At 38.3% G+C, this 26,573-nt stretch overlaps 1 protein-coding gene across 15 annotated transcripts in view; it reads left to right on the plus strand.

Moving 5' to 3' along the window:
* Positions 1 to 26,573, plus strand: part of LOC138735778 (nuclear receptor coactivator 3-like) — a 193,903-nt gene that overhangs the window by 160,709 nt on the left and 6,621 nt on the right. For 11 of the 15 annotated variants that reach the window (XR_011339937.1, XM_069884178.1, XM_069884175.1 and 8 more), the window contains 10 exons: positions 2,163 to 2,334; positions 4,891 to 5,091; positions 8,150 to 8,380; positions 10,364 to 10,493; positions 12,127 to 12,298; positions 14,232 to 14,537; positions 18,970 to 19,071; positions 20,107 to 20,332; positions 24,855 to 25,029; positions 25,845 to 26,031. Coding sequence is in view for 14 of the 15 variants with exons in the window: in XM_069884178.1 (XP_069740279.1) it covers positions 2,163 to 2,334; positions 4,891 to 5,091; positions 8,150 to 8,380; positions 10,364 to 10,493; positions 12,127 to 12,298; positions 14,232 to 14,537; positions 18,970 to 19,071; positions 20,107 to 20,332; positions 24,855 to 25,029; positions 25,845 to 26,031 (1,902 nt within the window). In the remaining variant the exon portion in view is untranslated. The other 4 variants (XM_069884186.1, XM_069884184.1, XM_069884187.1 and 1 more) reach the window with 4 other exon arrangements.

Consider the following 26,573-nt stretch of genomic DNA (forward strand, 5'->3'; position numbering starts at 1 on the left):
CCCACAGACTGTTTTTGTTCATTTCCAACTTAAGAACAGTAGGGGAATACGAACAGAATCCTATTCTGACCTTCCTGTTTCACTCTCTTGTAATACTTCCCAATTGTGTCTGACTCTGTGACATTACATAGTTTGAAAATTGAAAATGCTTGCAAAGCATTTTAGTTTGTTTTGTAAAAGGTGTTAACATTCATTTATCACTTTGTCATATGTAACCAGGTACTGTTTCTGGCTTCGCTCTCTAGATTATTTCTTTCCCACAATTCTCTGGCTTCATCTCCTGAAGATATGTCATCTTGCTGAGGGATTAGGTTTTGATGTATCTATAATCCAGATGTTGAAAAGAAGATGCTCAAAATTGGAAGAAGTAGTCTAGTCCAGTTCAGAATGTTGCATGTAAAGGGATTTGATTTTGGTTAAGTCCATTGATGAATATGGATGTCAAAATGTGAATAACCCAAGCATGTAGCTTTGAATCCAGTCAGCCCAGCAAATTCAAGTTGCTTGCTCATTCTAACAATTTCAGTACATATCCAGACTTCACTGCTGCTGTTCATTAACTTATCATGTCAGCATGAAGCCAATTTCACAGGTATTGCTCTGATTAATGATGACATCCTCTTAAGATATCCTGTATCCCTAAAACCAGAGGTGCACTAGGTTCTCAGCAGTGACTTATAGAGGTACAATAATTGTACAGCATGTGAAATAATGGGCTTTTTAGTCTTCTGACTCCACACTGAATGTCTTGGTTCAGGAGAATTTGAAACACCTTATAGCCAAATAAGGAACCCCAAACCCTAACCTCCTGATTGAAGTGGGAGACCTAGGAAGAGTTGAGTATGGAGGTCTGTAAAAGCTTAAGCATTTTGGGTGCCACATTCCCTTAATTCCTCTCCCAAGATCAGTAGGGACTTGTACCTAATCTCAGATTTTCTACTGTATCCTTGCACTTGCATCCATGTCTTCCAGCGCACACATAACAGTTCTTCATTTGCGAGGGGAACGTCATGCCACACTCTAGTTTACAATTTACAATTGCACTATGCACCCTCTTCCTCTCACATATCTTTCTCCTTGCACTTAACTCAGAGTTGCAGCCGATCCAGAAAATCGTCTAAAGGTGAGAAAAAATTGGAGGAAAGCAAACAATTTCTTGTTTTACCTCTCAGCGACACCAGGTCATCGACTTAGTACATTCTTGTGAGGTGAGCTTAAAAGCTACATATTGTATGTACACGGTGGGCCCCTTGCGACAGGACCAGAATGTGATGTTTAAGCTCGCTAAAGGGTGTGATTGCAGTTATTTCGGCTGCAAGAAACCAGTATGATGACTGGACGAGTAGTCAGAAAATGGCCTATAAGTATGTCGAATGAAATGGTTTGTATGTGGCACCCAGGCTTTCTGACAGGATCAGCAATATCAATAAGTGAAGAGGGGGAGCATTAGATCAATCTTGAAGTCTTGTGTAGAATTTTAATCTGTTATTTTCCTGTGTGGAAGTGATGAGAAACATCATTCGCCATTGCAAGTCTGACTAAAATGCATTACTCGAGAGCACAGAAGCAGAAGTCATACAACTTGCGGCAGTGGACACCCAGACTTCTTTTGTGAGATCATATAAATTAGTGAAATGAAACATATTTACATGACCCTGGCAATGCTGAGTCCGTATATTATCCTGAGGATCTGAAACTGGAACCATAAAAGTTGGGAAAAATTGAATCACAGGTTGAAATTTGATGTAAACTATTGCAGAAGCCAGTAAAAGTTGGATGGTCAAGTAAAAGCAAGATTTTAGGTGGATGAAGTTGTGCCTTTTGTGCAATTGTGTTACTGCTGCTTTGTTTACCTGTGTTTTTCAAATCTCTGATCCAGCAATATGTTCTCTTGATGTTTGAATTTAATCACGCAGTTATTTTTGCTGTAGTCCTGGTGACAGTGGCTCTTTGTTAATGACCTATTTATGGTTAAAGCAAGCTGATTATGTATTTGGATTTTGGATAAAATGGTTCATGAAAGGCTTTATCTAGTTGAACGTTAAACAAGGAGAAATATTAAATTTGGTTCTCTGATGCTTTGAACATACGAACAGTATTTATTTACCATTATTTTGCAGTTGCAGTTTGCAGTTTGGCATTTTTCTTCTATTATGTTTTAGGCAAGCAATGAATTGGATACTTTGGATGATATTCTGGGTGATTTGCCCCAATACTACACAGAGTCTGGGAACAATCATTCCATGATAAACAAGCAAGCAATGTTTCAGGATGCCATGGCATTTGAAAGAGGGCACTCACCTTCCCCAGGGGCATCAAAGCAGATCCGTGGCAGTAAGTTGAATTTATTAAATCTGTCATACTACTTTAGTGTTAAAAAAGTGAGGCTGCGCCATCTGCTGTTTGAATGAGCTAATGCTGGAGACTATTTTTTGGACGTGGTATTAATTCATTAACAAAATGCATAATGGTTGCCATATTAAGCTGCAGCAAGCTCGATGATATCAAATTATTTGAGGAGGGAAGAAAATATCATTTGATAATGTTGTATGATGTTGGTCACAAAAAGTTGGCGACCTGTTAGAAAAATGTCTAAAGTGTAAAAGGTGTTGTGCAATTTGAAATTGGAATTCATCTGTGATTGGTCATGCTTTGTTCAGGAAAAACAAAGTGTACTATCTCAGAGTGGAATATATTAAAGGCAGGTTGTACCGAAGTACAGTTTGTATAAAAATACCCAGTTTTTGATAGAGTATAACAGTAGTTTGTCGTCTCCTCTTCTCTACATTCTCTTTCATTGCATAGCTCTCAATCCTAAAACTAAACATATCCAAGATAAAATTTGGTTCAAATATATTGGGCAATGTTCAAACTTTTCATAAATATGCTTTTTTTCCCCCTAGGCTAACGTTAGTTCATAATATAAATCCAGACCCATATTAAGTTGTCCTTGGATATCTCAGCCTCCCTTGGTGAGGGTTCAAAGAAAGATATGTTAATGAGATAATAAGGAGCTTGTCTGGCCATCCCAAGTCATCTTTCTTCCCTAAAACTTTAACAAAGTCCCTTTTAAAACAAGCTCGGCAATCAGCCCTAGTACAAGTCCAAGAGATGGAAGCAACAAAGACTGGAGGATTCAGGATTCTGGAGGCTTGGATTACAAAGGGAGGCATTTTGATTGCTGCTATTGTACAGAGTCAAAAGTACAAATCTGGTCATTCTGCCACTGGCAAAAATCCCACTTTTGAGTTGCAGAGACTGCCAAGTAGAATCATTGAAGCAGGGTCACATTAAAAGTAGGGACTTGTTAAGTCCATCTCAAGGAATGCATTTTGGGTGGGTGAAACTGAAAATCAGGATAATTAAGTCCAGCAGCAGTTCCCATTTTAATTCTGAATTAGCTGAATGCTTGTGCAGTGCTGAGATCATGAAATCCAAACAATAAGTGAACTGAAATGCAATTGGATTTATCTGGGTTAAATTACATGTACTTATCTCCAACATTTATTGAACTTATTCTCTGATCTAGTTCCTGTAAAAAAAAAGCTCTGTTATTGGCATTTTCTGGGGGGAAAAAATGAGACTGTACACAAATGCTGGAAGAACACAGCAGGCCAGACAGCATCTAGTAGAAAGTAAATCAATGTTTCGGGTGGGGATCCTTCATACTACTTCTACTAGATGCTGCCTGGCCTGCTGTGTTCTTCAGTATTTGTGTATTTTCATTTTATTTATTCTAGAGTCTGCAGATTTTTTTTGTCTTCCTGAGATTGTCTGCTTTTTGTAGAAAAATGTATGGATATGGTTTTCTTTAATGAAATATTCATTCATTTTCTGTAAGAAATTATTCAGACTGCATTGGGAACATTTATAAAATGAGGAGATTTTCACATGGTTTTATTTTTAAGAAGAATCTCTTTAATCAGCACAAATGTTTGTGTTCAGGTTGTACATTTTATGTGCTCAGGACATGACAGTGTTTCATGTCCATTCATTGAATTACTTGGGTTCAAGTGTAATCACTTTTTATCACCAAATGAAGAAATGGGAAATTTCCCAACCAGCAATAAGATAAATCACCATTTTGGTGTAGAAATTCATTTGTCGTCAATTAGAATGCTTGTATTGGTTAAACAATAATTTTCTCCCAATTTGGGAGTACAGTTTGTGGACTTGCGTACTTGCATGTCATCTCGTTATTTAAAAGCTACTTAGTGTACCTTGTTAAACAAGTGAGATGAACCATCAGTCTGAACCATTGGATTTATTACTAAATTATTTTATTTTTACTTCTGGTTCACTTTAATATCTATTTTAAAAGGGAGCACTGATGGGAAATGCTTTGGATACATGACTGAGGATTGGGAATTTTCTTGTTGTTGAAATCACCATCACTAATGAACGCTTACTCGGTTTTTCAAGTAATTGTTCATAATGATGCCACTACAATTATAATTACTCTAATATTTTTGTTTCTCCCCATCTGTCATCATCTCAGCAGTTTCTTCCCCATTACTTTTAAAATGGATCATCTTGTCCTTGATAATGTAAAGCAGGCATTTCTTTCGTTATCATAAATTGGATTTTTTAATTCCTTGTTTCACTTACGATTAAATGAAAAATCTCTAGTGTTATGATTTTGTTTTTTAAAAAAGCTTTGCAATAATAGGCCAACATGAAAGTGATGTCTTGGGGAAAAAGGAGTGGGAATGCAAGTCAGTTATGATTGTTAAATATCTGGTACAGATGACAGAAATAATAACCTCCTGAATGATAAAATGTGTGAAAAGAGCACCAATATTATGTTTTGCATTTGTTCTTCATATTTCGTTCAATATTCCTTTTGTGTTACATTTTAATACTTCTAACTCTTTGTGTCAATCCTATTAGCTTTAAGCAGTCCACCACCTATGCAGTCCTCCAGGCCTCGGTTTAATCGAGCAATGTCATTGGATGTTAACACTCAGGGCCAGGCCAGTGCAGGAGTTGGCCCATCTCTGAGAAACAGCACCCCTTATGGAATGATAGCAAAGCAAGCGATGATGGCAAACCGAATGGGAGGCAGCCAAGACAGTTTTGTGGGGAGTGCAGGTATGTTTCCCCATGTGCTGCCATTTGGAACACTTGATGACTTTCTGAAAAAAGCACATTAAAACTTGATGTTATGGCCATTGTTCTCTTTTGCTCCTCTGGACCAAGACCATCCCATTAATAAAGACATTTCAACTTTTTATTGCCAAAACAGTTTTATGGTTGAAGTGTATGTTTATAATTTTCATAGTATTAAGAGGATTCTTGTGGTGTTTATAAGGAAGAGACTATAGTGAAAAGCTAACATGGTGAAATAGATTAACATTTTCAGAAATGAGTCATTGAATAACTAAATAAGAATGCACTGAAGCTCCTAATAATCAATGTGATCCAATTCTAAAAGGAGCCAAATAGATTGAGTACAGCCAGGATCATGGCTGTTGTAACATCTATATAGCATTTGTAGTTCACTTTCTAAAAGCAAGAAGGAAATTGTAGTTCTCAGGACAGATTCGTATACTTTTCACTCAGTTATATGCTTTTGAAGAGCCCACTCTCTTACAGTTTAAGAATAATGCCAGCCTTGGGAGTTAGTGGTTTCCATTCACATACCACTTTAAGTAATCCCTATGCCATAGGTGCTCTGTGTTTGGTAAGGGATTGCTTAAGCTGGTATATGGGTAGAAATAAAACAATTTGAAAACCACTGTTTTAATTGTACCTAATTGACTCGCTATGTGCACGGTTTCAGAACTCCAAAGGAATTGGACCAATGACAATTCTTCTAAAAGTAAAATATTTCACGAACAATTGGGTCTAGAGCAGTGATTCTCAACCTTCTCTTCCCACTCACATACCACCTTAAGCAATTCCTCACTAATCACAGAGCATTGATGGTATAGGGATTACTTAAAGTGGCTTGTGAGTGGAAAGAAAAAGGTTGAGAACCACTGGGCTATAGCAACATGATGATTTAGGGAGAATTTCCAATGCTAGTATTTTAACTTCCCTGCTATTTAAAATTGTGTTGTGGTAATTTTTACAATCTCCTGAAGATGGATGATTCAGTGTCCAATTGAAAGATTATTCTTCATTATTCCTGAATTCTTGGTAGAATAATTCAAGCCAAATGAGAAATTTGAATGAGCTTTGTTTTCACTGTTTTGGTCATTCATAAAGTTAGTGAATTGGACACTTTCTGTTCATTTTCTGTTGCAAGGATGGACTTAATGGACTGAAAAGCAACATAGCCCAATTTTTAAGATTTATATTCTCGTAATTCAGACCCATGGCCCTTTAAATATTTAAAAAGAAGTGTTAAAAGTTTGCAATAACAGGGAGTTTGTACTTATTCACCAGCTGGGTAACTGAATTAATGTTCTCAAAAACGTGGAAACTTTCCTTATGGGCTTGCCTTGATTTCCAGTGTATATTTTTTTAAATGTCTATATGTGCTTGAACTAAGTCTTTACTAAATGGAGTATCTGTGGCCCCAATCCCCTTTTTGTCTTTTCATAATTCAGTCACTTGGAATTTAATTTTCTCTATTTACCCATTTACATTTTAGTATTTTAGACTGGTCAATCTGACCATCCTGTGCACTTGTAATGTCTTCCTGCTGCTATTTCTGATGTGTCGTTGTCATAGAATCTGGTATTGTCCGCAACAATTTTCAATATTACTCCTGTGATGTGATAATGCCTCCCATCCACCTCATGGAATGCTATTGACTGCATACTTCTTCCAAGAGTGTCCCTTTATCCCCAGTTCAGTTGTTGTTTAACCATCTATTATTCACCCTTGCTGTTTCTTTTTGTAATGTTTATTTGCCTGTCTTTCTGTTACAATGAGACTACTGTATTGGTTTTAGTTGAGATTTTGCTCCCTGGCCTTGTATTATGTAGGGTGGCTGCAAAACAGAAGGAGGCCTCTCTCAAACAAAACCATGGACGATTATGTAGTTATTTTATTTGCTGTTTAGAATATTCTATTTGGAAACAATGCTCTGAGTAAAAAAAATCATTTGTATGGAGAAATTATTTATATAGATGTAAAGTCTGAACTGCAGTATATACTTTGTAAAACATGAAAGTAAAAATACAATGCTGGAAAAATGCAGGTGGTCAAACAGAGTATTTTATGTAGCAAAGATAAAGACACATAACCAATGTTTCAGGCTTGAGCCTGAACAAAATGGTGAGGGAATGGAAGCAAAATGGTAGGGGTTTCTTCAGTGAATACTCCGATGGATTTCTGTCACTGCAGCAAATACAATAGAACAGTGGCTTTCAAACTGCCCCGCTAAACTCACATTCCACTTTAAAGCAATCCCTATGCCATAAGTACTCTGTGATTACTTAAAGTGGTATGTGAGCTGCGCTGGATGGGTCACGTCTCCAGAATGGAGGACCATCGCCTTCCCAAGATCGTGTTATATGGCGAGCTCTCCACTGGCCACCGTGACAGAGGTGCACCAAAGAAAAGGTACAAGGACTGCCTAAAGAAATCTCTTGGTGCCTGCCACATTGACCACCGCCAGTGGGCTGATAACGCCTCAAACCGTGCATCTTGGCGCCTCACAGTTTGGCGGGCAGCAACCTCCTTTGAAGAAGACCGCAGAGCCCACCTCACTGACAAAAGGCAAAGGAGGAAAAACCCAACACCCAACCCCAACCAACCAATTTTCCGCTGCAACCATGTCTGCCTGTCCCGCATCGGACTTGTCAGCCACAAACGAGCCTGCAGCTGACGTGGACTTTTTACCCCCTCCATAAATCTTCGTCCGCGAAACCAAGCCAAAGATGTGAGTGGGGGAAAAAAAAAGTTTGAAAACCACTGTTTTAATTGTACCTCATTGACCCGTTATGTGCACAGTTTCATAACTCCAAAATAAATGGGCCAAGGAGAATTTTTCTCAAGCAAAATATTTTGGTAAGAATTGGGCGTAGAACAATATACTGTCCTCAACCATTTTTCCCACTCAAAATTCCACCTTAAGCAATCCCTTGCCAGTCAAATGACATTACTACATTCACTACTTACAGTGAGAATATATATGATATAATTCAGATTTTTTTCATTGTTCGTAGTCATGTTGCAGCACATTGTATTCCACCAGGTGTACAAGGCAGCATGAACATTGCTCAGCAAACAGCGATGGCAGCAGGAGAATGGGGACTACAAAACTCTAGTGGAAATACAGGACCTGTGTCTCTGATCAGACCAGGTGCAGAGTATAGTTCATCAATGCAGAGAGGTGTGGTGGGTAACTCCTCACTTGGAATGCAGTTGAGATCAAATGGCCAATCGGGTGCAAGAACGTTACTCCAGCAACAGATGATGGGTATGAGTAAGTTTTTTCTCTTTTCTTCTTCCCCCTGCTTCCCCCAAACCATCTGTTGGAAAAAGAGTGCACCCCAGCTGATAAATGTGGCAGTTTTATTGATGGATGGAAAGAAAGAGGCTGATTGCAAAATACAAAATAAAGTACTGCTGATTCTGGAAAGATGAGATAAAAACCGAGAGGTGCTGAAATCGCTCAACAGGTCAGATCACGTATATGGGAGGGAAACTTGGTTTCACGGTGAAATTTTTAGTCAGAATGGAAGAGTTGAAAACAAAATAAGTTTGAAAGTCCAGAGAAGGGAGAGCATGAATGGTATGACAATAGGCAAAGCATTTCTATACTGTCTGCAAGCAAGATCTTGAGGTTACCTGTCATCTTAATTCTGCGTTTCGCTCCCATTCTAACCTTCTTCCTGACTTCTATACTGTTGCAGTGAAGCAGCCACCCATAACAACCTTGCAAATTTTAAGAGTTCAGAAATTTTGGCTAATTGCCATTTTCAGTATTTTTATTTGTAGCCAACTCCTGTGATAATTTTGGATAATTATTTTGGCATTTGCACCTTCCTCAATGCACCTCTTTCATCTTGCACCTTGCCCTTTTTGTCATGTCATGCCTTCAAGCTTCTGACAGTCCTAGTTCTCTCTTCATCTGCCTCTTCTTCAAATTTATTTTTATCTCTATTCCCATTACTGATAAGAAGTCATTGACCTGACATGTTAATTCTGTTTCCTTTGTTCATGAAAGCTGGCAGACCTGCTAAGTCTTTCCAGATTTTTCAAAGTTCAAAATTATTTATTGTCAGTGTACATACCCCAAGATTATTTTTCCTGCTTGCTAGGCAGGATTTTTAATTAATGTTGACTGTTCACTATACTGAAGAAGAAAGAAATGTAAAAAAAAAGAAAAACTGACTGCCAATACAGAAATATAAATATTAAAAACAAGGAGCAAAGTAAGAATCCTTAAGAGTCTCTGTTTTTTAGGAGTCTGATAGTTGAGAGGGGTAGCAACTATTCCTGAACCTGGAGGTATGAGTCCTGTGGCCACTGTACCTCCTTCATGATGGAAGCAGTGAGAACCGAGCATGCCCTGAGTTGTGTGGATCCTCAATGATTGCTGCAGATGTAGATGTTCTCAATGGTGGGGAGAGTTTTCCCTGTGATATACTGGGCTGTGTCCACTACCTTTTGAAGGGCTTTCCACTCATTGGTGCCAGTCAGCACACTTTCCACCACGCATCTGTAGAAGTTTGCCAAGGTTCCCAATGATAAACCAAACCTCAACCAACTCCTGAGGAAGTACAGGTGCTGACGTGGTTTCTTCACGATTACATGAATATGAAGGGTCTCCTCTCCACTGCTGATCCCCCAATGATCACTAGATCATACACTTCTGGTTTTACTTTCCTAAATTCTACAATGAGCTCCTTGGTTTTGGTGACGTTGATTGAGCCTGCAGCTGACGTGGACTTTTACCCCCTCCATAAATCTTCGTCCGCGAAGCCAAGCCAAAGAAGAAAAGAAAGAGTATACCATTCAGCCAAGTTTTCATTCTTCCTCCTGTATGCTGACTCATCGCCTCTTTTTGTACAGCCCACTATGGTGGTATCATCAGCGAATTTGTATCCGAGTGTTGTTGTTCCGAGCCTCTCAGTCATAGGTGTAAAGTGAGTAGAGCAGGGAGCTAAGAATGCAGCCCTGTGGTGCTCTGGAACTGATGGAGATTTTTCAATTCTTTCTTTAGATTTACAATATTTTCAGTATTTAGTTGCTAAAGCTCAGACTTTCATTTCTTTACTTTTAGGGAAACTTTTTAAGAATTGTAGCTCTTTATATTTTTGTTTCTCTGATTGGAGCAGCTGACTTTTCAAGGAGAACGGGGAGGGAAATAGTAATATAAATTTTTCTATGTAAAGGAAAAGGAAATAGTATTGATGGTTGACTAATTTATTTAATTTTGTTGCCTATTTACCTTGTTACCCAGGGCCTTCAGAAATGGATATAGGTCTTGGAGGCCCCCAGTTTGGGCAACAGCAAGGTCCAGCCAATCCACCTACTTCATGGCCAGAAGGTGTTCTTCAGATGGAACAAGGGCCTTCAGGCAATCAGACCAGGTTAGTCTGTGATGGAAATGAAATTAGTCAGGTTACTTGTTTCAGATTCGAACAAAATGTAGGATATAGATTGACAGTAACTCAGATGGTCTTGAATTTGTCGATGGATTTATTTTATGTTTGTTTTCTTTGGCACTGTTTAAAAAAAAGAGACATAATTGTATTGAATATCAGAGCAGGCATGAGGGGCTGAATGGCCTACTTTTCTATTGACGTTCAAGCATTATCAAATGTTGCTTTAGTTAAGGGCAGAATAAGAGTCCAGCTCTGGTACTTTGTAAGTTCCTCTTATTCTGATATTTAGATTTTCCTCTTTATGCTTATCCAAAGTGTCTTTGATACTAATTAGTGGCTGGTTAATGAGTCATTTGTTGCTGTACTCTATTGGAAATTTTATAACTGCCCATACTCACTGTGCAATTAGGAGATTCAAGTGAGCATTTGGGGTGGTTTTAAATCATTGTAATTCCAATATGTTGCAACAATCAGTCGTATAAGTATCTATTTTAATTTTAGTTTGGAGTTACAGCATTGTAACAAGCCCTCCCGGCTCACGACCCTGTACTGCCCAAGTACACCCATGTGACTAATCAACCTACCAACCCCATACGTCTTTGGAAAGTCGGGGCAAACTGAAGCTCCCAGAGGAAGCCCATGGGGAGAACATACAAACTCCTTATGGACAGCACAAGATTTGAACCCAAATCCTTGGTGCTGTTATGGCTTTGCACTAGCCACCACACTAACCTGTTAGAGTAGTTGAGCTTTTGAACTGGTTAATTGGCCAGTCTAGTTTCTCTGAGTTATTTTGGAGCTGTTTCTAGAAGTTGGTGTTGGAATATAAAGAATAAAGATTTTAAATTAAATTAGACATACAGCACTGTCACAGGCCAGTTTAGCTCTAGGAGTCTGTGCCACCCAAATTACACCCCACTAACCAGCACCCTAGTACATTTTTAAAGGGTGGGAGGAAACTGGAGAAAACCCATGCAGATATGTGGAGAACATATAAACTCCTTACAGATAGCGCAGGATTCGAACTCACATCCGGTCCCGTTCTCTGGCGCAGTAAAGGCATTGCGCTAACCATGTCACCCTATGTGGTCTATTCTAGTGTTGGTAAAAATGATCTGTTTTAGTGTTGATAAAAATAAGAACATGAACTTGACCTTCCATCTGCTTTTTCTCCTCCTTTCCTTTGACAAGGATCTAATATCTTATCAGCATCTTGGGAATGTAATACCTATGATGAGAACTTGGAAATGTAAAGAAATATGTATCATGTGCTCTTAAAATCTGCAGTATTTGTGTATATCTTTATAATTCAGCAGATTAACTTGAAATATATTATCAAAATAGTTATTTGAATGAAAGAAATTCGAGGAAATAGTATCATGCTTGTAGATATTTTGGGGGTTTCATTTGGCTGGTGGACTTTGTCTTGTGATTGTCTCACAAGGACCTACTGGATTGTGCCATCAGGCTCTTGAACGGTTGATGTGAATCTGATGATGATCAAATCATCCTGGATTAATTGAATAAAAGTTCTGTGTTGCTCCTTGAATGCAAGCTAATATCGGATAACCAGTTTGTATCTGCTGTAACCTGTTTAGTTGTTAATGGTTTATTGCAGGCAACCATTCGGAAGCTCCCTGGATGACCTTCTTTGCCCTCCCACAACTGCTGAAGCTCAGAATGATGAAAAGGCTCTACTGGATCAGTTGGACACCCTGCTGAGCAACGCAGATGAAATGGGACTGGAAGAAATTGACAGGGCATTGGGAATTCCAGATCTTATCAGTCAGGTACTGCTTGTGTATTCTTTGATTAATATGTGTCTATAATGGGAAAAGTGGAATGGTGAGAATTTATCCATTGAGCTTTAATTTTAATATAGGCCATTTTGTTACTAAATTTAGGTTGCACCCATTAATAAAATGTACCTTCTCCATGATGATGAGTTGTTATTTACTAGATGGTTTCAGGGAAACTTCCTTAACATTTTATTGATATACGTTATAGAAAGTTTATTTTTATTTAGCAAGATTTGGAGAGGCCATTACATTTTACTGTGCAGCTACCTATTTGCCACACTCAAACTGTGCATGAGTTAAGATAATCTGAACAATTATTGGCTTCAGCAGCATTAGTGATATTAATTTCACTTTGCTACTTGTGTGTTCTTCATTGAGAAAGTTGCTGGCTCAAAACCTGTATCTCTACTTGAATATTCAGGTGTCCGTTAACCTGGTTTGGATGTGCATTTATGGAATGAATTGTGAATATTCCATTTAATTTGTTTGTGGTTCATTTTTAGGTAAAATATATTGGAGATTTGTGGTTTTTCATAGTTCAATAAGTTGATGGGAAAGGCATCAAAATCAGAATGACAACCTATTATAAAGATATGTTGAACAGCTTTTCCTTATCTCCCCTTTATAAGGCTTCAATATTTAAAAACATTTTTTTTCAACCCTTGGATATCTACTGAATATTGACAGCATATATGGGGGCCCTTTAGTCCACTTCACCCATACTGTCCTTACCAATCTATACTAATTCAATTTTGCCTGGACTAGGTTTTTTATCCTTCAGTTCTTGTACTTTTGAAGTGCCCCTCAAAATGTTTCCTGAATGTCGTCATTACATCTGACTCCACCAACTCAAGCAATGAGTTCAAGATATCAACCACCACTATGCAAAAAAAAACCCAAAAAATAACTTTACATTCAAATCTCATTTAAACTATTTCTTCTTACTTGTTTTTGACACCTCTACCATGAGAAAAAAAAGATTCAGTCCATCTAGTCTGTAAGCCTCTTTCTGTTAGGTTAGCCCTCAGCCTTCTTTGCTCCAGAGAGAGCAAATGAAACCTATCCAATCTCTCCCATAAATCTTTCAATCCAGACAACATCCTGGTGAGTCTCCTTTGCACTCACTCCAACTCAACTACATCATTAAAAATTTTAAATAAAAAGAAATCCTTCCTCTATTGGGGTGACACAATACCATAATTGTGGTCCAACCAATCTCTATCAGGTTGCAACTTTCCTATTCTGTGCCTTGTCCAATAAAGCAAGCATGCCATCTACTTTTTTCATTGCTCTATCCACTGTTTTGGGAGGGTGGTTTTATCTCACCTGAAATTCTGTTTGCCTGCCACTATGAATTCTCATCAATTTGCCTACCTTACTAGCAGGTCAACTGAGGATGCCATTTCAATATCACTTCACTCTGCTTTGACTCATTTGGACAGCTCTAACTCCTATGTTAAACTGCTCTTCATCGACTGTAGCTCAGGGTTGTGCATTTCCACTTTCAAGGAAGTGGGGACCTGAAGGGATTTGAAGCAATTCAGTGGAATTCTCCTTTCCTTGTCCTGCAAAGGTCTACACTCTTTTAGTAAAAATGTTAAAGAAAACAAAACATCAAAGTGCAATGCATTGCTTGCGACCTTTCTATGCAGTATTAAAATTTTGTGTCTGTGTGTGTAACTTGTTCAGCATTTTGCAGATATTTACCTTGCAAAGTTTACAATATTTTGCATTGTATTAGATGGAAGTTATTGAGAAATCCTGGTGCAGTGGCTTTATACCATGAACTAGGCGACTGTCCATATATAAAATGTGAATTTATGAATTATAATTTCTAAAGATAACCACATGAACATTTGAATTCTTTGTAAAAGGTTTTGCAAAGTTAATTGGATTAATAACCCTTGTTATTTTTGCTGCCTAGGCTCAGCCTCTGGAGGCACACTCAGAACTATTCTCTGGACAAGACACAGCCATGATGTTAGAACAGAAGGCGATGTACAGTCAGTCATTTCCTTCACAGGCTGGTCCAGCACAAGGATGTTATCCTTCCATGCAGGGTCAGCAAGCAGGTTTTAATCCAATGATGAACCAAATGGGTCAACAAGGCAGCTTTCCCCTTCCCAACATCCATGCCAGAGCAAACTTTGCTCGACATCGCATGATGAATGCTCCTGCTCCCAAGCAGCTGAGATTTCAACTTCAGCAGAGGTTACAAGGACAACAGCAGGTAAGAGCAGCTTTTGCTGGGATTCAAGATTTACAGGTTGAAAATCTTTCTAAAATTTTTAATGTTTGGTCTTGACGAGTGAAGTGAAAATGATATCTAAATGCAAGCCCACGGAAAATTAACTTTTGTCAAAAGTGAAACTTGGGAGAGCAATAAGCAGGATGCCATTTAAGGGGACATTAGTTGAAGCCACCAATAGTTCATGATTTTAATGTGAAAGAAGCATTTTTGAACCTGCCTGACCATGTTCTGATTAATTATTTTTGCTGGATGGGTGTAATGGCCCCTAGAAGGTTTATGGTGAGATTACACAGACTTATTTCCAGCCAGAGTGGATCTGCTTGTATATTTAAATGTTATTAAATGGAGTGTCTGAAGTAATTGTAAGTGCATCTCATTTTTATTTAACTTTCCTTCACTCACTATATTTGTTGTTTAAAAAAAAGTCTTGCATTTGCTGCTTTTCTAGCACATGGTGAATTTGTACCCTGCGCAACCTGATTTAATTTCTTGTCTGGAGTGAAACACGGAAGTTTGCAGACACTGTATAAAAATATTGGCGAATCAAAAACCATGGATGAAGAATGAAGTTCTCCGTTTGATCAAAGACAGAGATTTACCCTTCAGATGTGGAGACTGGAAGACTTGTGGATTAGCCAGGTCCAACTTAAGGAAGGGATCTTTCAGGCTAATTTTATATGTATAAACAAAATATCAAAGAGCATTCATATCGTCGGACCCTCGGTGCATGTGGCAGGGCGTACAGATTATTACATACTATAAATCATCTAGTATTGTGCCTCCTTCTAGTTGTGACTCCCTCTCTGAGGAACTTAACTATTTTTATGCTTGCTTTGACTGAGAGAATAAGGAGGCTACTTTCAAGGTGGATCTTTTACCTGATGAAACACCTCTCTCAATTTCCATCATTGATGTATAGACAACTCTGAGTAGGGTGAATTTACAGAAAGCTGCTGGTCCGAATGGCATACCTGGCCGTGTACTTAGACCCTGTGCAGAACAGTTGGCTGGGATTTCTACAGACATTTTCAATCTGTCCCTAGCCCAGGCAGTTGTTCCAACAAGCTGTAAGACTGCTGCCATCATTCTACCACTATGAGTCTAAATGACTACAGGCCAGTTGCAATCAGCCCCATCAACGCAGAGTGTTTTGAGAGGTTGGTTTTATCTCATCTGAAATTCTGTTTGCCTGCCACTATGAATTATCATCAATTCGCCTACAGTACTAACAGGTCAACTGAGTTGCCATTTCAATAATACTTCACTCTGCTTTGACTCATTTAGACAGCTTTAACTCCTATCGACTGTTGCTCAGCTTTCAATACTGTTGTCCCCTCTAAGCTGATAACCAAACTTCATCTGCATGGTATCAGCCCTCCCTTTGTAATTTTGTACTTCCTACTTCCTAACTAATAGACCTCAATCTGTTCAGCTGGGCAATATTTTCTCTTCCATTCTTACCTTGAATACCAGCGTGCCCCAGGGTTGTGTGTGGAGCCCCCTTCTGTATTCCCTTTTTACATCCGACTGTGTTCCTATATATAGTGCAAATTTAATAATCAAGTTCGCAGATGGCACCATGGTGGTAGGCCTGATTAAAGGGGACATTGAAACAACCTACAGGGGTGAGGTTCAGCTCCTGGTCTTGTGGTGTGCCAATAACAACTTGGCACTCAACACTCTGAAGGCCAAGGAGATCATCGTGGCTTCAGGCATACCAGAAGCTACACTCACATCCCGATTTACATCAATGGAGTGGTGGTGAACGTTTACCGAGCTTTAAATTCCTTGGTGCCCATCTCTCTGAAGATCTCACTCGGTCCCTGAACTCTTCAATTCTGATTAAAAAGGCACAACCAGGGTCTTTATTTTTTGAGGAACATGAGGAAGATCCACTTTGGTCCCAGGATACGGTTGGATTTCTATAGATGCACAATTGAGAGCCTGCTAACGTATGGTATTTCGGTGTGGTACAGGAATTGTCTTGCACAAGATTGCAAGGTACTCCAGCAGATAGTAAAAACTGCCCAATGGATTATTGGCATCCAATTGCCTACCTTCGAAAATATAGGGAATGATGTCTGAGTAGGGCGAGAAACATTAAAGATGCATCACACCCAAATCATCATACGTACCAGTAGGCTGAAGAGAGCTTTTTTTATGAAAGCTGTGACTATGTTGAACCCTGATTCATGGCACTGAGTGGTATTGGACTCACACTGTAAAAGCAGTACTTTTTAACAGTTCATTTAGAATAGTGTTGTTGATTTTAATTGCAAGTTTTATTATAAAGTATATAGCATTTTTTTTAAAAACTTCTGGTTAGATGCTGGTTGTATTTCATTGGTTGATTTACTGGTGCAATGACAATAAAGTGAATTAAATCAAATCAAATCAAACTGAGATTGTAGTAAAAACACATGCAAAAATGCTGAAGGGATTCAGCCCGTTTCACAGTGTTCATTGGTGTATTGCAAGATGTTTTGGGGCTGAGCCCTTCTTCAAGGTATAAGCGAAAAAAAAACAGGAAGTCAGCTGGATAAAGATTGGAGAAACAAGGGGGAAAGAATGGGAGGGGTGGGGGTAGTCCAGACCAAAAGCCAAAGGATGTTAATTGGATATGATAAGGTGAGAATTGATTTTGGCTCTGTGAAAAGAGGGAAAAGGGAAGAGAGGGAGAGGGAAAGAGCTGGGGGAAAAGCAACAGGGGAAGAAGGGGGGAGGTTAACAGAAACTGGAAAAGTAGATGTTAATGCCATCCAGATAGAAGTTGAGGTATTGTTTCTCCAATTTAAAGGTGGTCTCAGTATGGCGCATGTAAGCAAGGGAATGAGGCGAGAAATTGAAAAATCAATTCTCACCTTTCCTCTTTTCATATTCAATTTTGGCTTTTGGTCTGCACCACTCCCACTACCATTATTTGCCCTTTCTCTCCCCGTCTTTATTCAGATGCCTTTTTGTTTTTTTCCTTGTATCTTGAAGAAAGGCTCACCCCCGAAACATTGGGAATATATGTTTATCTCCTATGGATGCTGCGAGGCTAGCTGAGTTCCTCCGGCATTTCTGTGTTTTGTCTGTAGACATTCTGTTAAACATTCTCCCCAAGACCAGCTGATATCCATTCTAGCAAACCAATGTAATATGGAGGCATCAAAGTGATGCTTGACCTCTTACAATTCATAACTAATGCACCTCCAATAAGAATAAACAGAAAGATGAAAGACTATACTGTACTTACACTGAATAAACTTCACTTGAATAAATATATAAATAGTAAAGGATTTTACTTTATTTTCAATCATATTCTTTGAAAACATTTAGCTATCGCTCCATCTGCAGATTCCTCCCCTCCACAGAATCGCCCAAAATCTATATAAACATTATAGATAATTAACGGTCCCTTCCCCAAGTTTACAAATAAAGCCTCTGTCTGGAGCGGCTCTTACTAAGCAGGGTTAAGGAGAGACTTTAAGAGATTCACTCCAATGGCGAGCGACATCACCCAGCTCTTCATCCTGGGTGATGCTATTTTATTGATACACTACTGTATTTAAACTTTATTCAAACAGCTGCGATAAGCAAAGCACGACCAAGGCATTCCATTGTCTGAATATTTGTTTCCATCTTCACCAAAGGTTTATGTGTTATTTTAGAGAACATTGACCATTTTAAATTTGCATTTTTAATCTATTATTTATTTTATTCTTATTTATTTTAATGTTTTAAGATTTATTTTCCTTGATTTTTTTGCTGGTTGCTTGAATTCAGGATACCCTATTCAGATTTTAAATTTTTTAAAATTAACATTGAATTTTCTTAAATAAAGAATGGCATTTGAATATTCCTTTCTGAAACCAAAACCCTTTTCCACGGGAACATCTTTGTTATTTGACGATGTGAACAATTTCAGACTTCCGGTACAATTTGTTTTGGAAATATTCAGGGAAATTATTTGCATGCCAACACTTGCCTTCCTTAAGTTTGGTTAATATCACCCCATTCTGAGGTATCTGATGAAATTAAAGACATTACCAGCAACTAAGTGGAATGTCATGATATATTTTCTTGGTTCTTACCACTGGTGAGGTTCTTCATCAGACCTGAATGCGATTGTGAACTTTGTTTATTTTTGGAGGAGGAATTTCTTTGTCGCCATGGAATTGGTTGTTTTATAAATTTCCAAATGAATAGATGAAAATGGAAAAGCTATGATTTTTGAAATTTGGGAAGATGGGTAGTCATGACTTGTAACTTCCCCATGTAAAGAGAAACCAGTTTGCTTTCTTGCGTTTTGGTTATCTGTTCACTTTGAATGCCTTGGTTTTCATTTCTCATTAGAGTGAATAAACGATAGTAACTCTTGTTCTTGATATTGAATTAGAAATACTTTATTCATATTTGTATTTTGAAGCTTATGAATCCAAGTCGTCAATCTCTTGGAGTCAAACTGGAAAGTCCCAATGCAGTAAATCCAGCTCTCCGGCCAGGCATCCAACAGCAAATGGTGGCACAGGTAAAGGTTTATTTTCAGTCTTTTATTTTCAACAACAATTTGCTTTCCTGTAGGCCAGTTGGTAAATATGTTGCTGTGTTTGTGTTCATGTTTACCATTTTTCAATAGCTGAGATGTATAATTTTCATTTACAATATGATTTTACTGAATACTTTCATTATGACTTCTGACCTCTCTTGAGTTATTACTACATTCATACTCTACAGTTTTCCTTAAGATTTTGATTTGAAAAGTATAATTTCTAGTCACTGCATTTAGAATTGAGAGTGTGAGAGTTGTTGACTGTTTCTTTAGTTATTAAAATATAATTGCATTAGTATCTGCGGGAAATTAAGGAAAAAAATTCCAATCCAAACCCTATCCTGTGCAAAATCTTTTCTTTAATATGAATTTCTTTGGATGTGGATTTTCCACATTATTTAAATTATAATTGTTTTACACTGAACTACAGTAGAAGTCCATAACTCCGGATGCCAGAAATCCGGACCACCCAAGAATCCGGACTCTCAAACTTTTTAAATTTAGCAGGCTTTTGTGTGCATGCTTGTGTAAGTGCCACAGTGGTAACAAGTGACCACGCTTAATACAGGTACTCTTATCACAAAAAATTAATTTGAATGCTGCATTTTTCTTTTACAATGTTCATTTTCAAGCATAATTTCAAGTGTTACATGCTTTTTTTTGTAGTGAAAATATTTTGTTTACATTTTTGTCAAGTGTTGACTTTATTTTTCTTTAAAACTGATCGTTTTGATAAATGAAGCATGCTGTATTTGTGAATGAATAAATTTCAAAATTTATCTGTTCATCTCTTCTTTATTCCTCCTTAAATTAGAATTTTAAAAGTACTGCCCGAGAATCCCGAAAATCTGGATTCTGAGCAGTGTGGATTTTAGGACTTTTACTGTACTGGAACTTGGACACCATAAGTTTGCTCCTCAACCTCATGTAAATTGTAACAATCACATTTCAAGTCAAATTATGGTCTGAGGATTACTGTGGGCTGTTTACGTCGTCTTCTGTACTCATTTGTAGGGCTTTCTCAATGCACAGATGATGGCCCAGAGACAACGAGAGCTCTTGAGTCAACAGCTTCGTCAGCGGCAGATGATGCATCGAGCCATGATCATGCGACAGCACCAACAGCAGGGCTTCAGTCCTCCACCCAATGTAACGGCTCCCACTGGCATGGAAGCTCCCATGGGTGGTCCACCGATAACTCCAGCATCGCCACAGCAATTCACTTACCCTGCAAATTATGGTATAAAGTTCACTAATTTTGTATTAAATTGTACTTGATCCAACCTCTCTTACTTAGCTATCTTTGAAGTAGCCTTTCTTTGTAGCTCAAACCATGAGCATTTTCAGCATTCCTTTGGTTGTTTTGAGTAACTATTTTCCACGTACAGCATCATCAATTCATTTGTCACTTAATTTTATCTCCAAACAAAGTCCTTCCTATGCCTTTCTGTCCCCACCCCAACTAAGCCTTTGGCTGGATTTTCAATCTGTTTTTTCCTCTGACCTAATTCTGATGATAGGCTATTGACCTGAAACATTTCTCTTTTTCACACTTCATAGATGCTCTCTGACTTGTTCAGATATCCAACAAATCTGACGTTTTATATGTCTCTCATAAAGTTGTCAGAATTTCTTTATTCTTTCTTAAAACCTCACTTTACCCAGATTCAATTCTCCAAGAGCTCTGCATCTTCATTTCTGGCCACCCAAGTCTACCCAGTTTGATTTGATATATTTTGTGTGGTTTCTGTTGTCTAGGCCTGAAAAGTCACATACAGCACAGAAAGAGGGCTTCATCATTTAATGTAATAGTCATATTTCTGTGATGCAGCTCAAGACATTTTATTGCTTAAGTTGTTTCTGAAGCTAGTCTATGCTTTGTTCATGACCAATTTATTGTCCTTAACCAATCCTCTACTTTTTAGTTGTCAGTGTATGCAAAAAAACTGTTGTGGAAATGTTTTTGTGTGAGAAAAGTATGTGTGCACTGAATATTTGTGCAAATGTAAACTTGAAACTGTTTCAAGATCATTTTGGCACAGCCTACCTCTCATGGCTAATAAAACTGTATTGGTATGTTTTAATATCACACAAGTATGATTGTATTCTACAAAGTAATGTATTTAGTTAAGATTTTATTCTATGAACTACTTGGTTCCGAAATGCAGAAATTATGTGGGCACATTAATTCCCTTTGTGCGCTGGTTGCAAAACGTGCGGTGGTAAAGCGCACATCTTAGAGGTAACAGTCCTGCCAGCACTACCTGACCACTACAGCCAGCTGGGCAGGATGCAGAAGGCTCATGTCATTATCTGTCTAGACACAGTGTCAGCTTCAAGTGGAACTGTGCTGAGGACCCAGGGCCATTGGTTAAATTTGGGACTTGTGCTTCCTATCAAAGCTGAAAGACTTTTGGTCTTCAGACCGTTTTAAAATGCTTGTTATTGGAAATGGATGAAATCCATGATCAAAATGTATATAATATAAATAATTTACAATGTTTTATTTAAATATGCTCACTAAAATATTTTTAAAATTACTAAAAATGTTAAACAAAAAAAGAAAATGCAATTAAGCATCTATATTTAACATTCTACAGCCAAGAATCTCCACTGAAATCAGTGGAGTCTTGGATTCTAATAGTTCTGTTGAGTCTGATGGCAGGCTGATTGTTGGATGCCCTGCCATCTCTCTCACAGTCCCAACCTTCATTAGACTTCTATCTGTCTGCCTGAATGATGGGAGTTTGGACTGGAACTCCTGGTTTCAGCTCAATTCTGTTGGCAATTGACAAATTCACAATTTTAGTTGTGCATTTTTAAACTTTATCACCTTGCCGTCATTTCCTTAAATAATTATGATAGAGCATAGTACATTACACAGGACAGTACAAGCTCTGCAGCCCACGATATTGTGCCAACCCATATACTGTATACCTACCTGTTTACGCACTAGACCAGCAGCAATGGAAATTCACCAAGACGATGGTACCTTTAAAACAATAATTTTCGTTAATAACATAACACTTCTTACTTAACTCTAAACTTAACCCCACTACGTGCAAATGTAAAATAATGTGAGTGAGAGAGAGAGAGAGTGTGTGTATATGTGTGTGGTAAAACCCAAACCATTGCAGTTTAAACTTAATTCTGAAGAGATGATTTTAAAGTTCAGATTCTTTAAATTATTGTTCAAAGGCAATTATGGAGTAAATGTGAGGCATCGGACTTCCCAAAACATACACATTTCTTGCAGAGTTGTTTTCAAAGAATTGTTTCTTCAAGTGAATGAATTTCCTCTCATGCATGGAAATTTCAGAACTTGTTTTACTTCCAAGATGATTTCACAAACCCAGGCAAGGGTTTCATGAAGTGGCCATGATGAATTTGTCCTCTTTTCAGAGAGACACCTGAAATGGCTAAATCCTTCAAAACCATTTTTCAGTGTTCCTCCTTTTCATAAGGAGAACACAACCAGCCTTCCTTATCCAAAGGATGGTTACTGCATTTCAATCCTGTGTGACTTACAGGATGGTCAAGCATCTTCTACTTTCAAAATGTCTCTGTTGCAATAATATGTTCGCTGAAAATTACTCATCACATGACACAACCTCATTGCTATAACTTTGAAGTTACTTCTTCTCTGTCTACTTATACCCAGAATTAAGTGGCTGTTTTGTGTGAGGTTTCAATTCTAAGAACATGAATAATCAAACAGATGGCCTGTTGTTTGACCAGCAGTCCTTTTTGTGTACACAAGTGACTTTAGTTTTCAATTAACCATTTTTTTGATTCCATGGCATGTTTATACAGCTTTTGCCAACAATGGTCCAGCAGACTTTTCGACTTTCAATATGGGTTCTGTGTGTCCCTGTTTCAAAACCCACAAAATAACTACTAAAACTATATATAATATCTAAAGATTAATAACACAATTTCATCACACTACCGAAAAAATCCCTCCCTATCTCATGACCTTCTATTTTTTTTCATCCATGTGCCTGTCTGAGAGTCTCTTCATGAAACCCCTATTGTTCCAGCCTCTACCACCAGCCCTGACATGGCTTTCGAGGCACCCACAACTCTGTATTTTAAAAAAACTGTGTTGCAACCTTAAGAGATCATTACTCCATTCTTCATTTATTTTCCCTCATTACTACCTCTTGTATGTCTGAGAGAAAATAATAGGAACTTCATAGTATTTAGTTTCAGGATCTCATTTTGAGGAATACCCAAAGTAAAATATTTTTCTGAGCCACTTGGGCAAGAAAAAGCACCAATAATTGAGTTGTATCAGATTCAGAATTTATTGTCATGAACAAATCACAAAATTCATTTTGTGTGAACTTGCAGGCTCCTGGTTGTAAAACACTCAGCAATGCAAGTGGAATAGTGCAAGTATATCAGCATCTCCAAACTTTGAAAGATGTATTGGCATCCTTGTTATTGAAGATTATTCAATCTTTTTCCAGTTTGTTTGCCTGCTCGTATGGGCTGAAGAGAAACCTGCATCCTACTCAAGATGAGTCCTTCCATTAGAGGATATGTGAAATGTCTGCCCTTTTTAGGAAGCATGGCTTCCCTTCTTTTGTGGTTGATGGCGCCCCCTCTTGCATTTCCTCTATTTCCCTGTCTTCTGTTCTTATTCTCCGCCCTTCCAAACAGAACAGGTATAGTTTTAACCTTTCACCCTACTTCACCTCAGCAAATCATCCTTCGTAATTTCTGCCAGTTGCAACAGGATCCACCATGAGCCAAATCTTCCCCTTTTCACCTTCTGTAGGGACCACTCTCTTTGTTACACGCTGGTCAGCTCATCCTTCTCCATCCACTCTTGGCACACATTCCCCTACAACACAGATGATTCATCACTTGTCCCTACACCACCACCATCCATGTATCTAAACAGCCCTTCCAGGTGAGGCAAAGGTTCACGTATATGACCTTTAACCTTCCCCGCTGCAGTTGGTACACCTGATGAAACCTCTTCTACATCAGTGAGACTAAGTACTGTCTTGGCAACTGGTTTGCAGTTACTCAGTCCGTAATGACCTCCCTGAGCTCACAACTGCTTGCCATTTAACTCCCATTCTCAGTTTTACACCATCTTGTCCATTTGTGGCCTTTTCCACTCCCAGGGTGAGGCCCAGTGCAATAAATAACACCTCATATTCTGCCTAGGTAATTTCAAGCCAATGGTACGAACACTGAATTTTCTAATTTCAGGTACCCATGACTTACTGTGTCACTCTCGAACAGATCCAACTTTAACCCTCCTGATTGTTCTTCCTTTCCTTTATTTCCTCGCCCTTTCCCGGCCCAACCACTTACTACCAACACATTTCACCCACTGGATACCCTCCCTAATTTAGTTTGATCTGCTCTTCACCTCTCCTTTAATAATTCCAATTATCAACATGTATCTGCTGCTTGGTGATCTCTGCCCCTGGACACACTCTACCACTCTGTTGATGCCCACTGTATCAGACAAGAAAAAACCTCCATGCAGTCAGTACCACGGAGATATTGTCTGTCCAGTAAGTGTCCAAATGTGAAAAAATTACAATAATGAAAATTCTCTACTTCATATCAGCACAAATTTTCACCAAGCAGCAGATAATGTTGATAATGGGAATTACAGTGACACATCATTGCCTTTGATGGCAAAGGGTTTTTTTTTTATTGGCAGATTCTGGCTTTCACAATGTGAATGGACTGGTTTTGTGTTTCAGGAACTGGACTAACTCATTTTCTCTACACAGGGATGAATCAGCAGACTGATCCAGCTTTTGGCAGGGCTCCCAGCCCTCATAATGCACTCATGTCAAGAATGGGACCTTCACAGAATCCCATGATGCAACACCCTCAGGCTGCTTCTGTCTATCAAACAACCACTGACATGAAAAGTTGGTCCACAGGAAGTATGGGTGGAAATAGGTAAGCTATTTAGAGCTGTTACATTGGTTATTGCACAAACTATTTGGAGTGCTAGCATTGTTTGAGGTTCAGAGAAGGGACTCAATTTGGATTTGGTTCACATTATGAGTTTAATATTTGTTAATTGGTTGCCTGGACTGGCAATATATCTGTCAGAGAGAGAACTTTGTGAGTATGTGACAAAATCTTAAATGTTCTGTCTGTGTGGATAGCAGCCATGAATTCCATAAAAGCATAATTAATGATTTAAAAAAAACACACCATGAAGCCCTAAGACCTCCCAAGATGCTCTTGCATTCTCTTTTGATACTAAACTGAAGCAGTAGTTTGATAACCATCAAGTTGGAGCAACACAGGGCTATTCCTCTAGGTTTTGGATTACTTTGTTTCCAGAGTGAGGTTAACTCCCAGCTCCAAATGTCCACTTCAGGTTTTGAATGTGTCGAAATAAAAACCATTTGCACCAATGCAAAAGCTATAGAGAAAGCACATTTCTAGTGTGAAAGCTAAAACAACCTTTTCCACTTAGCTTAAATCAGTGAGCTATGAAAAACAAACATCAACATTTTTTCTCTACATAAAAGTTGATAATAGCTGCAAGAGTTTTCTGACATACTTCATGGCGAAATTTCTGGAAATTGTGATGGGAAGAGGTTGGGCTCATATTGTTTAAGAAATATGGCCAAAACCTGAAATGCCACTGCACACCTGAATCTCAGATGGTTCATGCAGACTTCATTCCTCTGTAATGGTTGACTCTGGTTGGGTGGCACTGAATAGATGTAAATTAGTTTATCTTGTCTCTATTTTTGCAGTGCTTTTCCACAACAATCTCCACAACAATTTGGGCAACAGACAAATGCCAACACGTACAACAATCTGATGAATATGAACAACAACATGCCAGTAAATGCTAGTGGCAACAATATGGGTCAGATGCCAGGGCAAATGGGTATGGCTCCAATGTCTGTGTCAGGGATATCAAGCTTGGGTCCAGAACAGGTAGGAATTTTAATTTAATAAAATTATTTATAATATTTTACAATCTTTTTCTGCCCAAAATTGTTTTACAGTTAACCAATAATTTTAAAGTGTAGACCTCTAGAAATAGGAAGGTGAGTCTGCTGCGGTGTTTATTAAGTATACGATTGAACTTGTTTATCATCCACTTTCTTTTTTCCCTATTTCTTTTGATGCCCAGAAGTCTGTCAATCACACTTTACCGTACCTTTGATGAAATATTTGGAGCCTGCCAGTGTAGAGAATTCTGAAGATTTGCCAAGCTTTGTCGAAGGAACATTTGCTCCAAAATAGCCAATGCCATACCTGCCTTCTAAACTCTCTGGATACAAGGCTCAGTCTTTCAGCATCTAGCTTGTTAAGCCACTTAGAATTTATTTATGTTTAAATTAAATAATTTATTTTAGGTATTCAGGGAACACATGCCCACTCTGCTCTTGTTCATTTATTGTGGGAGCCAAATTAGTGAACAGGTTATTCCTTCTTTGGCTTGGCTTCGCGGACGAAGATTTATGGAGGGGGTA

Source organism: Narcine bancroftii, chromosome 6 (assembly GCF_036971445.1).
Source record: "Narcine bancroftii isolate sNarBan1 chromosome 6, sNarBan1.hap1, whole genome shotgun sequence".
Taxonomy (NCBI): Eukaryota; Metazoa; Chordata; class Chondrichthyes; order Torpediniformes; family Narcinidae; genus Narcine; species Narcine bancroftii.